At 41.0% G+C, this 17,411-nt stretch overlaps 1 protein-coding gene across 1 annotated transcript in view; it reads right to left on the bottom strand.

Moving 5' to 3' along the window:
- rbpjb (recombination signal binding protein for immunoglobulin kappa J region b) overlaps positions 1-17,411 on the bottom strand; it is an 80,324-nt gene that overhangs the window by 4,747 nt on the left and 58,166 nt on the right. Inside the window, exons 3-10 of the mRNA XM_041779336.1 lie at positions 11,104-11,199; positions 2,475-2,640; positions 2,088-2,262; positions 1,575-1,712; positions 1,249-1,361; positions 907-1,047; positions 495-650; positions 303-406 (exon numbers count right to left, since the gene is read on the bottom strand). Of these exons, the coding sequence (XP_041635270.1) occupies positions 303-406; positions 495-650; positions 907-1,047; positions 1,249-1,361; positions 1,575-1,712; positions 2,088-2,262; positions 2,475-2,640; positions 11,104-11,199 (1,089 nt within the window). The remainder of the gene's footprint in view (positions 1-302; positions 407-494; positions 651-906; positions 1,048-1,248; positions 1,362-1,574; positions 1,713-2,087; positions 2,263-2,474; positions 2,641-11,103; positions 11,200-17,411) is intronic.

Raw genomic sequence — 17,411 nt, 5'->3', positions numbered from 1 at the left:
CTCTATTCCTCATATTAGGCTCTGCAGTTTAAGCCTGAAAGCTTTTCATAATTCAAACTTATTCAGACTTCCAATGTATTCATTAAGCTTCAAAACCCCCATTTCTTGTGACTGTGCCCTCCAGAATAAATGAGTTGAAAATGGTCTATTTGTATGCTAATAAAGCATGAAATCAGGCCAGTCTGGAGCAGATCATAGATCTCATTTGGGCTAAGAAATGGAAAGAGGCCTTCATGTTCCCTTGTAAATTCCAGTGTGTATGGGAGTGATGTAGGGAGTAAAAAAAAAAAAAAAAGGCCCACCTGTACATAGTCTCTGCCTCTACGTCTCCGAACCAGACCCGCAGATTTGGAGTGAAGTTCTGTCCTGTAAGCTCCAGCATGGCGACGTCTCCACCGCCGTTCAGCTATGGATAGAGGAGTACATTAAATAACTCCAACACTGAAAATGTTACGTCTAGTCGGGGAGGGAAATAAAACTGCTCCATTGTCTACCTGTAAGCTCTCTACCACAGGCACAGGGGTGACAGGCGAGTGGACGGGGCCCATGCCCTCGTAGAAAGTGTATTCCGCCTTGTCTGTGCTGATGATTGTCCAGGAGGCGCCATCGTTGATCATCTCCTTGTTTGGTTCCTTTGGGCATGGAGTGGCCTAGAAGAACGGGAAAAAAGAAGAAGAAAGCAGCTGAGGATTACACATTATATTGATGAATCCTCTCAAGACAGAAATCAAAGTCCATTTTCTGGCTTAATAACTTTCTTTGATAAGAAAAATTGATTAAAACAATCTGTAACAGGATAAAAAGACCAGGAAAAGATGCAGGATTGATCTTAAATTAATTAGATCCAAAGGATAAAAGGCCTTAGAGCTGAATACATTGATATGAACAAAGAAGCATTTTGCTCACTTGAAACTGGATGATCCTTTCTTGGGAAAGGCACAGGTACATGCGTTCTGTGTCCTTCAGGTAGAAGGCACACTTGTGGAGCTGGGAGACAGGGTCGTCGGCGTCCAGCAGCGCCGTTTGTTTGTCCACTTTACGGATGATCTGAAAGCAGACAGAGATAGATTAATAAATAAAGGAGGAACAGAAAAAGTGAAAGTTGTTTATTTTGAGAAGAAAGGAAATACTGAGCTAAAAGCTAGGAAGTTTAGCATAAATAGTGAAAAGGGGAAGTATGTCTTCAATCTTCTGTTTTATCCCCCCAGTTCTTATAAGTTTGTGATTTCATATGGTGTGTTTCTTTACCAGTCTGGGCAGCGCCATGCCGGTGACCGAGCACACCAGCTTGACCGTCTGACCGTAGTGGATGTAACCATCTCTCACAGTGAACTCTTCTCCCTCTGACTCCTCATCATCCACTGAATAAGACACAAAAACACAGAAGAAAGCAAAGTCAGGAACACTTTCTTCAAACACAGCCCTATTCTCAGTAGGTCGATCACTTCTCTTGTGTGTGATGAGTCAGGTGTATAATTTCGTTAAAAGAGCATGAGCTCAAATCATAACACACAACAAAAACAAGCTGTTTTATTATCTGCTTTTTGAAGTATTTTACATGTTAACATTCTTACACAGATGGATGTAGAAGGCGCCCCACTGCTGGGAGCTGGCATGAAAGTTGCCACCCTCCACGTGGAGGTAACGAGTGCTGACCGTTTGGGACCGAAGCCGGTTGAAGAGCGCCACCTTGGTCCCTGACGCGATGCACACTGTAGACAAAGACAGGTTACACAGAGATCCAAACTTTATACAAGGCTTGCAGGTCTTGCTGCTGTGCTACATGTGTCAGGGGTTTGTTACTGGGCACTAAAGTTAAGCCACAACGCCCTCTAGTGGCTGAAAGCATTGAGAGCACTCATAACACTTCAACAGAACCTTTTAAAATAGAGTTAAACTGAGGGAAATTATCTATTTTACAGATATAACTGCCAGATTTAAAAAATAAAGACAATAATATACAAAAACCCATAAAACTCCAAAAATAAACCTGAAAAACAACATCAGCAATCATATTCTTAACGTGGAGTTGATGAAAGTGATATTTCACCCAAACTGGCCCCAAATGTGTTTGAGCACAGACTTACAGTCTGCGTTTTTGAGGGACTGCTTCTTTTTGGAAGGCTTGGAGATGACTTTGATCCTCTTGCTGAGGAAGACGCCGATGTCAGCGCTGTTGCCGTAGAACATCTTGACGGACAGCATGAAGTGCTTTCTCTTGTCAGAGTCGGATATGTACAAGGTTTTGGCTGTGCAATAATTCTGGAAGGCAGGAAGGAAGAGGAAAAATCAGGAAAAACATTTTTAAAAAGAGGCTGAACATCTTTTTAACTCTTACAGATTTATAAACTGTTTCCATCAAAAACCTGCACTTTAAATGAATAAGTGATTTCCAGTTTTTAACTGTAGAGGTGAGTAGCAGGTTAACAGAACGGTGTGTCAAAGGGTTAAAGGGCTTGGTGGGGTTGTCGTACCTTTCCCTCTAAGTTAAGCTGCTGCATTTCTTGGTCACTGTTTCCGATGCCGATGAAGGCGCAGGGCTGCGACTCCTGCTCAGAGCAGCCGTCTCGCTCCATCTGCTCCTTCTTTTTCTTCCAGCCGCTGCCCATCAGGTAAACACAGGGGGGAGGGCAGAAAAATCTGCACAGGGAGACAAATACAAGACAATGAAGCAGCAATCTTCAATAGCGATCTCATAGGATACAAATTTAATACTTTTTAAAATACACAAAGTTAGTCAAACACAGTTCAAGTGACAAATGAAGTCTTAAATCTTTTAAGTCTTATTAATCAAAATTTAGTGTCAAAGATCCCTGATTCCACATAAATCTGAGTTTCTGTAGTTAAACCACCTACACCTGATAGATACCTAAACAGCTCTTGTGGCTAACATTCACACCTGCTGATCTTTAAGTACAGCAGAAAACTGTATAGAGTGCGCTGACCTTGAAAATGTGTTTAGTGTCTTAAATTCAGAGCCATGGCTTTAAAATGAAGCTCATTGTTTAAGAACAACATTTTGAGGCATTTAAAGTGTTCAGTGGCATTGATTTAAAGTTTTCTGGCTCAAAAAGTGTACAATGGCCTGAAAAAAGATTGGTAATAAGAGGACAAAGGTGATGAGGATTAGAGGAAGTCTGTTTGCTAGGGAAAGTTTAGTGGCAAAAAAGAACATTCAGCAACTTAAGAGAAAGTTTGATGACTTTGAGAGAAAACTGAGAGACCACAGAAAGCTTGGTGGGTTTAAGACAAAAGTTTGGTGGCTCTAAGAGACAATTTGGTGGCTTTGAGAGAAAGTTTGGTGGCTTTGAGAGAAAGCTTGGTGGCTTTAAGAGAAAGTTTGGTGGCTGTGAACGAAAGTTTGGTGGCTTTGAGAGAAAGTTTGGTGGCTTTGAGAGAAAGTTTGGTGGCTTTGAATGAAAGTTTGGTGGCTTTGAGAGAAAGTTTGGTGGCTTTGAACAAAAGTTTGGTGGCTTTGAGAGAAAGTTTGGTGGCTTTGAACGAAAGTTTGGTGGCTTTGAGAGAAAGATTGGTGGTATGAGAGTATTATGTGGCATTAACAGTGATTTTGGACCAAAGTCCAGTTCGTTTGGACATATGTGAACACAGCAATCACACTTAGATGTGGGACAAAACAAGCGGGTAGAGATCGCCAAAATAGGGTGGTCTCAGCTTGCTTCCATTCGAGCCCTGTAGCGGTTCCTTTGCAGTGAGAACACAATCACCTCAGAAACCAGCACAACTGACTCATAACTGTAGTACACACTGTAGTCGTGGGGGCAGTGATGCGCCCGGTTGCCAACCGTTCAGTTAAAACAATAGAAGAAGAAGGAGTAGACGAATCAGCAACAGCAGAAGAAGAAGAGAAGGCAGAAGAACAACAGATCTATCTGAACGAAATGAGTTGCGGGCTCCGTGAGGCGACACGTCTTCGTTATAACAAGCGCATCAGCACATTATTTTCCAGATGCAGTCTTGACTGTCGAAAAAATGCATGTTTTGTTGATTTAGCAAACACTAGTACATTAGCCAGATGAACGCTACAAAAAAAACTAGCCACACATGCTGCTGATGCTCCATGGCTGTTGTTTTTCCCTGTGAAAAGCAGTTAAGAACCTGAATGAATGAATAAAGATAAGGAAACTCCCCCGCCTTCCGGGTAAGATTTCTGACCAATGAGAGACGTATTGGATCGCACGTGGCATTTGTTTACAACTTTGGACTGCAAGAGACTTTTGCCGTGTGCACACAAACGAACCAAGTGACAACTGAAACCAATGTATCGTTTTTGCCCCTGAATCGGAACAAAGCAAACAAGCCACAGGTGTGAATACACCCTAAGAGAAAGTTCAACCAATCAAGGGAACAAATGAGTGACCAAGAGAAAGTTTGGTGGCTTTAAGAGAAAGTTTGGTGATGAAAAGAATGTTCAATGACTTTAGGGGAAAATTTGATAACCTTAGTAAGAACTAGGTGAACAAGAGAAAGCTTAGTAAGTTTAACAGAAAGTTTGGTGGCCTTGCAGTTGAAGTTTCAGTGGCTTCAACAGAAGGTTAGGCAGCTTCAACAAAGTTTGGTTTGCTTCAGAGACAACTATTTTCCTAAAGACAAAGTTTAATATCTGAATTAAAAGGTTCGTGACTTCAAGAGAAAGTGTGGATTTTTGATAAAAAATTATCTGGCTTTAAGAAAACACTGGGTTACTTTAAAGTCTGGTGGCTTCAGGATAAAGTTTCAGGGCTTTGAGAAAAGATGGTGCCTCAAAAGAAAAATGTTGACTCAGAGAGAACATTTTGTTGCTTTAGAGGACAATGGTTGTTGGAAGAGAAATAAAATGGCTGTAAGAAAAAGCTGAATGGCATTAAGGGAAAATTCTCTGACTTTAAGACATTTAGAGGTGAAAAGAACATTCTTTGCGATAAGAGAGAAAAGATGTTGCTTTAAGAGAAAATTCAAAGTAGCATTACGTAGTTTGTTTCTCTAAGAGAAAGTTTGGTGACTTCTAGAGGTCTGTGGCTGTTGGCTCTAATAGAAGGATCATAGTCTTAAAGGGGAACTTTCCAAAAAGCCTCAGAGGTTTCGGGAAAAGTGGGGTAGTTGCCATCCAGCTTCAGGACCAACTAAAACAACTGCATTCATGAGAAATTTCAGTTCGGTTTCTGCTCTGTTCACAGCCCAGAAACAGCCTTGGAAACAGCAATGCTGACGACGACAGCTCTCCATCTCTTCTCATCCTCCTCATCATGACTGCTGTATTTGACACAACATCCTCTTACATCGCCTACATTATTAGAGTCTGGCTGTGTCCTGAAATGGTTCCAGTCTCTCTGGAGGCTCAGAGTGTTTTTTGCTTTGGGGGATGCAAATTCACAGACACCCCTCATCACCTGTGGGGCTCCACAAGGATCAGTCCTCGGCCCGATACTCTTCACCCTCTCTCCCTGCATGCCACGTCATCAGCAAGCAAGAAGTGTTATTTCATTGCAATGCTGATGACACCCAAGTCTTCTTCAAACCTGACCCCACTTCCTCTGCAGTCACACCATCATCCCCACTCACCACCTGTCTGAAGAAGACAAAGGAGTGGATGAATCACAACTTCCTGCCACTTAACAGCTCTAAAACTGAAGCTATTGCAGTTCATCCCACAATATCGGTTTGTCTCCCTCTGACTTCAACATCCCACTCTCTTCATCATTCACCAACCTGGGAGTTAAATTTGACCCTCATTTGACATGAAATACGTTTATCAGAGGAACCCAAACATCCTCTGCAGTCACACCAATCACCATTACAACACTGTATAACTCCACCATTACTCAGTCTCCTAGATACACAAGTATTCATGTGTGTTTTTGTCTTCTCCAAGCTGCGTAACTGCAATTCAATCCACATCAGCAGTCCTGTCAAAGCTCCAAGATGTTAAAAAAACAACGCTGCCAAGATCCTGATGAGGGTGCAGAAGGACTAACACATCACACCCATCCCTTACATTTCACTGGCTTCACATAAACCTCAGAATTCAGAACAAAATAACACTTCTCAATCCCCAATGCATGGTAAAGCCCCTGCCCACCTGATGGCACATGATTTAAACTTCTGTGTTGAATCCACGTTGCGAGTCTCTGCATTGCTCTGAAACACTCTGTCCCAGTGCTATTCAGCAGTGTGATTTTTATGCAGTTCTTGAACCTTCTGCAACATTTCCTGCTTGTTTATGCACAGGAAAGCATGGTAACTGAAACAGATCATATCGTGTTGGATTTGGAGCTGATAACTTGAGCAGCAGTTGATTGCAACTATTGCAAAGAAGAAAAATAGAGCAGGCACAGGAGGAGATGGAAAGAGGAAGGTCATATTTGCACTAGTTTGGCCAATGAGAGAGATGTGGGTGACAAAATGCACATTTTTGGATGCCAAAGAGTAGTTTTGATTTATTATATCAGTTTCTACAGCTATCTAATTTACACCCAAGAACAGCCATTATGCCTGTAGACCAGTGGTCACCCAACTAAAAATCCACTATGAGGTTAACAAAGAAAACGTCTACCTGTCAAAATACACTGAGAAAAAATGACTAATATTAAATGTTACATTGATATAATTTAATTTAACCCACATTTAAGCTTGCAGATATGGTCATCAGTCTATCAAATGGAAAAAAAGGTTAGGAGTTAACCCAAAATCTTACGATTTTTGAATACACTGTTGCATTAGATGACTTTGCAGCCTATTACAGTGTATTTTTCAAATGAGGTCCAACCTCTCCTTGAGGGCTGCTACCTTATGCCTAAAACAGCTGCATAACTTTGGCAGCTATTTTTCTAATTTATCTTAGTCATTTGCTAGAAGAGTAAAGAGATTTACAAATCAAAGACATACATAAATGTAGAAAGTGATTGATTTGCCACTTTAAAAGAAAGTCAGATGACTTTAAGGTGGTGTTACTCAACCCACGGCTCTAGAGCCACAAGCAGCTCTTTTGTGATGATTTGAAATATCACTCTGCCAGAAAACCTTAAAAATGGAAATTTCAGAAATGATCCACTGAAAGTCACATTAATCAGTTTGTTTCCTACACTTATACAGTAGACTTTAATTTTATTCTTTGTCCATGTATTTCCATTGCCCTCATTTGCAATTTTTGCCCCTTTTGTCCATTTTTTGACACTTTTAATCAATTTCTGCTACTTTTTTCCCATTTTTGCCACGTATATTCTACTTTTTGCTATTTTTTCCCCTTTTTACCACTTTTTTGCCAATACAAGCTGCCCTTTGCCTATTTATGCCACCTTTTTGCTGCTTTTTGCCAATTTTAGTCACTTTTCACTCATTCATTCTACATATTTGCTGCTTTTTGACCAATTTGCCACCTGTTACTAATGTTTTCGTCACATCTCACCCATTTTTGCCACCTCTACCTTTTATTTATTGCCCCTTTTCACCACTCAGATTGCAGCTCTTGCATAGATTTTTTTTAACAGTTTGGCTCTTTGGTTGAGCAGGGTTGAGTAACACTGTTTTAAGGGAATCTCTAAAGCCTTAAAATAAAGCTTGAGTTAAATGGCTTAAAGATTAAAGGTGCAGTGTGTAATATTTAGCCTAGTAGCATTTAGCAAAACAAGCTTGTTTAAAATGAAACACAACATTTATAAATAGATTGATCTAAATTAGTGTTGACATCTGATAACACATTTTTTAAATTTATGTTTTAAATTAACTCAGAATAAGCCTTTTATTCATACATAGGGAGGGTCCCCTCCAAGGATGCTGCCATCTTGGATTTTTGCATTTTGCCTGTTTCTATGGCACCATAGAAGGAACCAAATAACAGTTAAGCATGTATTGATTTTTAAACTTCACTGGTTCCCACAGTTATCACCAGAGAAATGATCATCACACTCCAGAATTGACTGTTAGATGTTGATAGTCCCAATTTTACACACTGCACCTTTAACTTCTGCTTGGTTTTCAAAGAGAACAAGAAAAAAAAAGCTTCAAATCTCAAACTCCAGACCATAATCTCCAATTTATAATCTAAATTTTTAGAGAGTATAATTTTAAAAAGCATTAAACCTGTGCAGACACTTCTAGATATCAAATATAAGTGCACTGCCTTGTTTCCACCAGTAGAGGGCAGGCCTGTACTGATATAAACAAAGACAGCAGGGACACTTTCTATCAACATCAGAGTTTATACACAACTAAACACTCTTTCCTCAGACTGTCAGGCCTCATTTATCAGATGTTAACATGAACCGTACAGCGTGAAAGTGATCTGTTCAAATAAGCACAAATTCAAACAAAAAAATACTTTCCCCCCCATTTAAGACTTCAGACTTTCCTTCTCTTTTCCTTTGTTATACTTAAAATGTCAAGAAAAAACCTCCTTTAAGAAAAATGACAACTTTAGCCTCTTCAAACAGACTCATCTCTGAATCACTTCAGATAAACTCTAGTGCGTCAGTGTGGAACTGGAAAGCGACCTCTTTCGCAACACCGCTGTCTGTCTCTGTGGGTGTTTGTCTACTTTCACCTCCTATAAAAAGCGCAGACAGACAAGAGGCGGCATGAAAGAAGGAGGAGGAAGGGGGCACATTTACATTCTCCATGCGCCCACTTTCTTTTTGTGACGATGCAGACAGAAGCGATCGGGGGTGCGAGACTGACGCAAACATTGTGAGCATGCCTGGTTTTACAGGTCAAGGTATCATGAAACTCTTGAGTCTGTATATTTGATAAGTTTATCAGAGGAATTCATCTCAGACTCAACCTCTTCTTTCTCTCCAACTCTCTGAGGATTCTGGGAGTTGAGAAAACAGTTGGAGGATGGAGAGCCGAGCAGAGTTGCATAATGAGAAAGAGGAGAAGAGAGGGGAGGAGGGAAAGGGGAAGGAGAAAGCCATAAACAGTGAGAGAGTGAAAGGTAGAAAGGTGAGAGCAGAGTGACAGGAAGGATTCGAGGAAGAGAAGATGAGTTCAACAGAGCAGAAGAAGAAAAAAAAAAGTAGAAGTAGAGGTTGTGACAGGCTCTATCACCTGAATGTGACCTCAGGCAGGAGGTCAGAGCTCACTTCCTCCTCTGACCTTGTGTGATACAGAAGGTCAGAGGGGTCAAGATGCTGCACAGAAGTGAGCTGGAGTGTTTTATTCATTCACTCCTAGGGCCTGCAACCCTCAGCTTATTTTAAAAAACCCTCAGAAAATAGGGTGAGACATGGACATGGTTTTACAAACAGGGCCAGATTTGTGTCTGCATGATATTAATGACTCTTTTATACATAATCAGTAATCAATGGGAATAAAGGTCTCTACTGCTTTTTGGACTTGAAAGTATTGCAAAGACTGTGTTGCATTGTAAAGGATCTTTATACTTAGTTGTAACTGAAATCACCTTGCATTCGTATAACCATGTAAACCCCTGCTATTGACACTACTCACTACTGGAGTGTGGTGAGACAACCATTCTCACTGCAAACGACGCACTTCAAGGTTAAATTAAAAGCCAGGAGAGACCACTTCTCACAAGGGATCTTGGCTCTGTAATTATGAGTTATACTGTCATGTTCACATATATCAAAAACAAACCAGGCCAAGGAGGGAACACCCGCTTGTTTTGGAACAACCTCTCCAAATGATCCTGGTGTGAATGCACTCTTTAACCCAAGTCCATACACTATGTCTGCAGCAATCCGCTTGCAAAGCAGAGAAAATCTATGGAGTCATTATTGTTGCAAAATTCAAGAGCGCATTTTAACATTTTGAGATCATGAGCTATTGATTTTGGGCTCTGCTTTTTCTTCACTCTTTCCATTACAACTTGCATTTGTGCTCAAAACTGCCTCCTTGTACTTCTATGCTCAAAATGTCTGCTCGCTCTCAAATCTTTAGTTGCTCACTGAAAATTCCTGCGCTTTTGCTCAAACCACTCTTCAATTTAAGGTTGCTTTTGCTTGACCGTGAAACGGCCTCACTTTGGTTTTTCTCTGCCTGCGCTCAAAACTTTCTCTAGTCACACACAACTTCCTCTGCCCGTGCTCAAAACTTTTATCTGCTCGTACTCAAAACTTTTTCTGCCTGTACTCAAAGCTCTCTCTGCCCCAGCTCAAAACTTTCTTGGCGCCGTGGTTAAAACCCTCTCCACATGCACTCAAAACTTTCTCTGCCCATGTCAATTTTTTTTTTTGTGCCCAGAACATCCTCTGATGTGCTCAAAGCTTCACAACCTTGCTTAAAACTTCTCTGCCCACATTCAAAACTGTCTGTGGCCGCATCCAAAAACATTTTCTGCATGTGCGAAACTTTGTCTATGTGCTCAAAATGTATTTCTGCTCTTGGATTTTTTGAAGAAGCAGCCAATAGGTAACAGGTAAGGATTAACCAATCATCTTTGCTCTGTCATTGCTGTGCTGTGAAGTAGAAATGAGCAGTATGGTAAGCACTATGTCACTGGATTGATGAAGTGTCTGCAGAGGTGTTCTCTCCTCTCTAGGTTAAATGTGTATAACAACAACATCTAGCGTGTGCACTCACTTTGCACAGTGTCTCTGTCTGCCTGTCTGAGGCTTTAACACAAGCTGTGAGCTGCAACGGATCAACTCAGTTTAACTGAGCCCAGCCTGGCAGTGATTCATCCTAGATGTGCTTAAACAACTGCCTAAAGGTGTGTTTTAAGTTAATGACGATCAAAGAAGTGGGCTGTGGCTCTAAACAGTGTTAGAGAAGCAGCTAGATAGACGGTTGCCTATACACTCACTGGCATCTCTGCTATAGCTAAATTAAGCAATGATTAACATACTATTCCTGACAAATTCCCCAACAATGAGTGCTTTTGTTGTGAACACCCACATTAGGAAAAAAGTATTAGCAGCAGCAGCTTGACACACCTCATCAGGAGTGAAATGAAACTGTAAAGTACAGCTTTATTAACAGACGTGAACACAGAGACACTTAAAGTATTCTTCTGTTATCTTATACTCAGACATGAGTACAGCATCACAGGATGGTTTTAGGGGAAGAAGGGGGGTTGTAACACCTGAATATGTGTTTTGTAAAACCACTAATGAAACAGTTACTGACGAGGCCTGTCGTCATTTCACTCACCTTTTCTCATTGCCGTAGGATTTCTGTGCAACTTTTGCGTGCAGGATCATGACAGTTTGGTCACCTCGCTCCTTCAGGTAATTCCTCATCGCTTCTCTGCAGGACAGAGAAAGAGAGAGGAGAATCATTAATGAGGTGACGTGCTACAGCGTGCGTGTAAACTCTATTCAAGGGATCGCGTGCGTGTCTCTGCAGATACAAACTAAAGTGTGATGTATGAAATGAGAACATACAGAGACACACATACAGTGCACTCGCAGTGACCTCTGGAAAGCGTTGCACAATCTGTTAGCCAAAAAAGCTACGCTCTTCTCTCTCTCCCCCAGCTGGGTCCATTTGAGACGGGGAGAGGGAGGAGGGGGATGAACCGTTAATGACCGGCTCAGAGGGACAGTGAGGAGAGAGAGAGAGAAAGACAGAAGAGAAGGCAGAAGAAGAGTGAAAAAAGAAGAGCTGAAATAACAGAGCTGAGATCACCAGCAAAGATTCCTCTCATGTCAAAAATGTTGCAAGGTCCGCGCTCCAATTACATCTGTCAACTCTGCTAAAACCTCCCGTCTCCTCCGCCCGCACACGAGCACACATTTACTTCTCTGCAAAACCAGGATTTTTGTCAAAAATTCTTTTAATATTTGGGGAAAGAAGCATGCACAATGATGCATCACACACTGAGACATTAAACCATCATGACCTGATGAACACACGCACAGATGTCAGTGACACCTGACACGCTGGGGTGCTCAGAGGGCTTCCCACTCAGAGCCACAGATCTTCCACACTCTGGTATACGCAGTAGTGGGCTGCACGCTCGGGTTGGACAGGGCTTTTGTTATGAAAAGCAAGGGGCCCCCTGTGTGAATGTGGGGGGCGTTTAGGAAGGAGGGGGGGTACAAAAGAGGAGGAAGGCAGTGTGAGGGATTTGTGGTTTATGCATTTCATGATGAAGAGGGAAAGGCTTTATTTCTTACTTTTTTTATGTGAGCTGTACAGCTGTTTGTTTACTCTGAAGAGTCATGAAGCTCCACTGTGTTAAATATATAGCGTCCCCCCATAGAATAAGAATAAGTAGGATTATTTATCTCCATGCTGATTTTGTCCTGTACATATGAGGGATGAGTCCTCAAGTCATCGATATGACTGTCATTATTCTAGCACACGCTCTTCTAGGCTACGATGCTTCAACTCATTTAGCTTTACACTGTTATATGCTGTTGTTTCCTACATAGTGCATATAATTGGCAGTTAACAGGATTTTTCATTCCTCTGTAACCATATTGTAATCTGGATTTTATTTGACAAAATTACCAATGATGACAATGGCATTTTCGCAAAATACTTGTGCCACATGAAGTACATTTTGTCATAACAAATGCATATTGCTCTAAATATTGGTTATCTGTCACATGCACTACTAATAATCAGTGCAAGTATTAGCCCTGAAAAACCAATATCTGTTGACTCTTAATTAACAGCTTTGGGGTTTGGTCCTCTGATAACTTCCCGCAGTTTTCAAATGCCAGCTGAATCGGCACTCTGCCAGCATTGGCCTCCCGCTTGGTGCTAATGCTAGCTGCTTCATACTCCATCATTAGTCCTTCATTGGGATGATGACTCTAATGTGACTTAGAAGACCAGCTGTGTTAAAACTAAAGGACTTCTCACCCTTCAGAATGTTTACAAGCAGAAATGTTACCAATATGTAATTTTTTAAGCTAATATCCGCTGATATCATGCTGATAATATAGTGCATCTTTACGAGAGAAGCCCGCTGATATATAACCACTGTAAATGTACCGCCCAAGCCGGGAGGTCTTATATTAAGGGTCTGTGTCCACAACCAGCTTTTGTAGCACTGGTAGCACCAATATCCTCGTGTTCAGAGCGCTGCACAGCAGCATCGTTGTTGTGTTACAAAAAATGAATGCTGCTTTTCCCTGTAGAATCTGTAATATTGTTTTAAAATAGCCATGTGCTTAATGTTTCTGAATTTCAAGGAATGGTCACACAGAAAACATGAAGACAATGTAAAGGAATCCTGTCCTGACAGGTAGCAGCCAAAAACAACCTGAAACTAAAGATAAAAGTCAGATCGCTTTCTCTTCGGCCAATGTTAGAAGTCCCAGCCCTTCTTGATTCTGACTGGTAAGTGAGAGAGCAGTGACTCTTCATTATGCCTCCACATATGTAGATCAGCTGTTATTATAACAGAATATCAAATAAAACTACTCAGGACTTATGTTATTTGAGTGTCTTCAAAGCAAATGATAATGGAAAAAAGCAAAAATACATCAAAACAAAGCTAAGTATTAGATTACGACTAGATAAACCGCTGAGAGGAGAGGTGAAGGTGTGTGTTTGTTCATGAAAGCAAGACAATGAAGAGATGGGAGGAAGCCAGGAGAGAAGAAGAATAAACATAATAAAGAAAAAACAGTATTATTATAATCAGATCAAAAATTCTCAATGAATAGGGCATGAAATCTCCTACCCCTACCAACATATGCCAAGGTACGGCATCAATCTGTGGGATCTCAGAGCTTAAAAAAACAAACGAACAAAAAAAGAGATCTATAGTGTGCGAGGCTTTTCTTCTTGATTTATTTGATAATGTTATGTTTTTACCATTATAACCAAGTTTAAAATTCTGGTAGTATATCAACCTTACTTTGATTTTAATCTGTGCTTTCTTTTAAATACATTTGAAGACGCTTCCTTTTGGAGCTAAAAGAGCAATACGATCAGAATCACACACACAACTAGTAGTCCTGTGGAGGCTGTAGAGCTGTGATGGATTATATAGAGTTAACAAACAAACAAGCCACTTTGACATCAGTGGCATCTGGTGACATCAGGATAAAACACACATTTTGTACAATGTATGCATGATAGAGCTGGCATCATTATTAGAGCTGTGACTCAGGCCACATGGAGCCAAGACATAACAAATCAAACTGCAAACATTATTGTATCTGCTAGTATTTTTAACCCACAGTTGTCTTATAATCAAGTAAGAATATGGCTGATATAGACATCCAGGTGTCCAACTGCAATGCCTTGATTTTTTTCTTTAGATAATGTGACCAAAGAATTGAATATATTTGGTTTTGAGAGATGCCAGTAAACCAACAAGTCATATAGAAGAAGTATCAGGCCTATTTTCTGGCAAGGCCCCTTATCTCCTGTGAAGGCGAATCTTAATGTTTCAGCATACCAAGACATTTTGGACAATGCTGTGCTTCCAGCTTCTTGGCAACAGTTTGGGGAAGGCTCTTTTCTATTCCAACATGACTGTGCCCAAGAGCACAAAGCAAGGACTATAAAGACATGGTTTGATGAATTCAGTGTGGAGAACTTGCCTGGAACCCTGACCTCAACCCCATCGAGCACCTTTGGGATGAACTGGAACAGCGATTGTGAGCCAGGACTTCTCATCCAACATCACTGCCTGACCTCATAAATGCTCCACAGAATGAATGGGCACAAATTCCCACGGGAACTCTCCAAGATCTTGTGGAAAGTGCCCAAGAAGAGTGGAGGCTGGGTCAACCTCGCATTAAAGTGTATTTGAAAACAATACCATTTCAGTCCTTGGCAGCCAGATACTTTATTTCCATATAGTTTACCATTAATGGGGACTGAGCAGCATTTTAAAATGAAAAACAGCACTGCAGGGCTAGCAGATAACACTGCAGAGCTAAACTGAACAAAGCAGGCTGATATATTAAAAATGGTTTTGTCAAAACAGCATGTCACATCTGGTAGCAGACAACCCCCCCTTTAAAATCAAGGGACTAGTACTGTGGCTTTGTTTGGGCTGCAGGTATCAGCATCCAGTGAAGGAATGACTGAAGCCTGAACATCTTTTATCAACTGCTGATTTCCTAAAGAAAAGAGATTAAAAAAACTTTTTTTTACCTTGATGATTCACCCAAAACTCTGCATCAACCCAAACCTCTGGCTCTGAAATCAATGCCTTTTTTATTTTCAGGCTGAGGCTGTGAGTAAATATCCAAAAGCATTGCTTCATAGCTGTGTTATGACAGCAGAATTTCACAGTAGTGCTGGGATGGTTTCGTGCGACAGCCCTGGCTTGCGGTTAACACTGTTTCCCTGCTCGACAAACCGTTCCAGACCACTGTGGCTAACATGGGGAGAGACCATTCCCCCCTCCATGCAGACATGCTTCTACACCCTAAGATTAGGCTTTCACTCAGTGTCCCTCTAAATCTATTGTAATCTGCTCCATCCTCATAATCATTACTTTCCACATAACTTCTGAACAGATAACAAAGATGCGTCACATGTGGTAACAATCAAATGAAATGGAAGATCCCGGAATCAAATGCAGAACAAAAACCCTGTGGTGGGTCCGTCTTTATAATCTGATGTTGTGCTGCCAAGCATTGTTCGATTCTGCAGTTTTATGTTCAAATCTAGAGGGGTACTCAGAGTTTACAAAGACACCAAAGATGTCAGGATTAGTTTGGAAAAAATGTGCAAAAAATGATCGAAAATGTTCTCATCTGATGCACCACTGCAGCCACACAAATCAACACACAGATAGCCTGTAACTTTTGTCCGAGTAGCATTTACATGGTAAAAAATAAGGAACAGTTGACACTCTTCATATAAAGGTAAGACATGAGCTGATATCAGTACTGGAGTATTACAGCCTATATATCATCCATACATATCAGCACATTGTACATGTAAATTTATAGAGTTTTAAGCAGAACCAACAGACTTTAACATGTGGTCCAACAACTGAAGCCCTGACAGGATGCAGACCACTACTGCAGAAGAGAAACCTTCAAGCCAGACTGAAGTGTGCTAAGGACAACCTCAGGAAAGACTATGCATACTGGAAGCATGTCCTTTGGTCAGTTGAGACCAAACTAGAGCTTTTTAGCCATAAAGACGTTGCTTATGTTTGAGGAAGGGAGAGGTGCATAACCCAAAGAGCACCATCTCCACAGTGAAACACAGCAGTGGGAGTATTATGCTGTGGGGATGCTTTAGTGCATCTGGAACCAGGAGTCAAGGTAAAGTTGGAAGAAATCATGAAGAAAGAAGGATATGTGGAGATTTTGAAAGAAAACCTCAAGCAGTCAGCAGTAAAACAGGGTTTGGGTCATCGCTTCGTCTTCCAACATGACAACGACCCAAAACATACATGGCTCCTGATGAAGAACTAAGTCCAGAAGACCAAAGGCAATGTGATTGACGACTTGAATCCCATTGAAATTTTTTTGGGACTCAAGACCGAGGTCAATGCCAGAAGACCATCAAACCTAAAAAATACTTTGAAAACAGTCAAAGTCCTCACAAGGTTGTTGAGTCAGTGGGCATGATGTGAGCCTGATATACTGTGTACAGCGTAGCTAACATCAGCAGCTAGCTCTGCCAGCCTTCCTCTTTGCTTTGATATGTGCCTCTTTTCACTTCAGTTGAGTAGTTACACGTAAGTTCAACCCTTGACAGCCTACATACCACTTTATTTCCATTTTTTGCTTAAAAACTGTCCTGCGGCGCTGTTCCTAATACATGCTAACTGCTAAGCTTATTCACATCCAATGAAGTGCCAGGGGAGAGCTCAGAAAGGGCGGCAGCGGCCACTTACTGGAGTTACAGCGCTGTCTAGTGGCGGGAGGATCACTGCAGTTTAAAAGAGCATTATAGACCAGCATTTCAAGCCAGTGTTTATAAATTTCACACCGCCTGATTTGATAGATGAATTTAACTGTTTAATGCAATTACGGACCAAAAACCAGCATGAACACCCGTTTAACATCCGCCTTCCACTGAAGGGATTGACGTGTGCAAAAGGTCTTTAGTACACCTTTTGATGAAACCTGTTGGACTAACAGATCTTTTTTCATAGTTTTGACTTTTGCTTCAGTTTTTGCAAGTTCCTACAGTTGGGTGTTGAAGGGTCATCAAAACAAGCATTTATTATGTTTGTCTTTTTTCTAATATGATTTAAACCTCTGTTGTCATGGCAGCCTTAAGGCAAAGTTATGTGAAGAGAAAGCAAGAAAAAAATGTTCCCCCAATTATTTCCTTCAAATTATTGACTTAACATGTGGAAACACTGCAATGAAGCACACTCTAGTAAATAAAGAGCAGAATGGAGGTAATGTGGGGACTAAAATGTATAAAAATTGCAGGGATCAATGATGCTAAAGAGGATAAAAACGGATTTGAAAAAGGATGTCTGGGTAACCACTCATCTATTCCACATACTGACACACACACAGAAAGAGATTAGGTCTCTTCCTGAGCGCTGAAAGGAAGCAGAAGTGAGAGAG

Source organism: Cheilinus undulatus, linkage group 22 (genome assembly GCF_018320785.1).
Source record: "Cheilinus undulatus linkage group 22, ASM1832078v1, whole genome shotgun sequence".
In the NCBI taxonomy this organism is placed as follows: Eukaryota; Metazoa; Chordata; class Actinopteri; order Labriformes; family Labridae; genus Cheilinus; species Cheilinus undulatus.
This window is presented reverse-complemented; position numbering and strand designations above follow the sequence as displayed.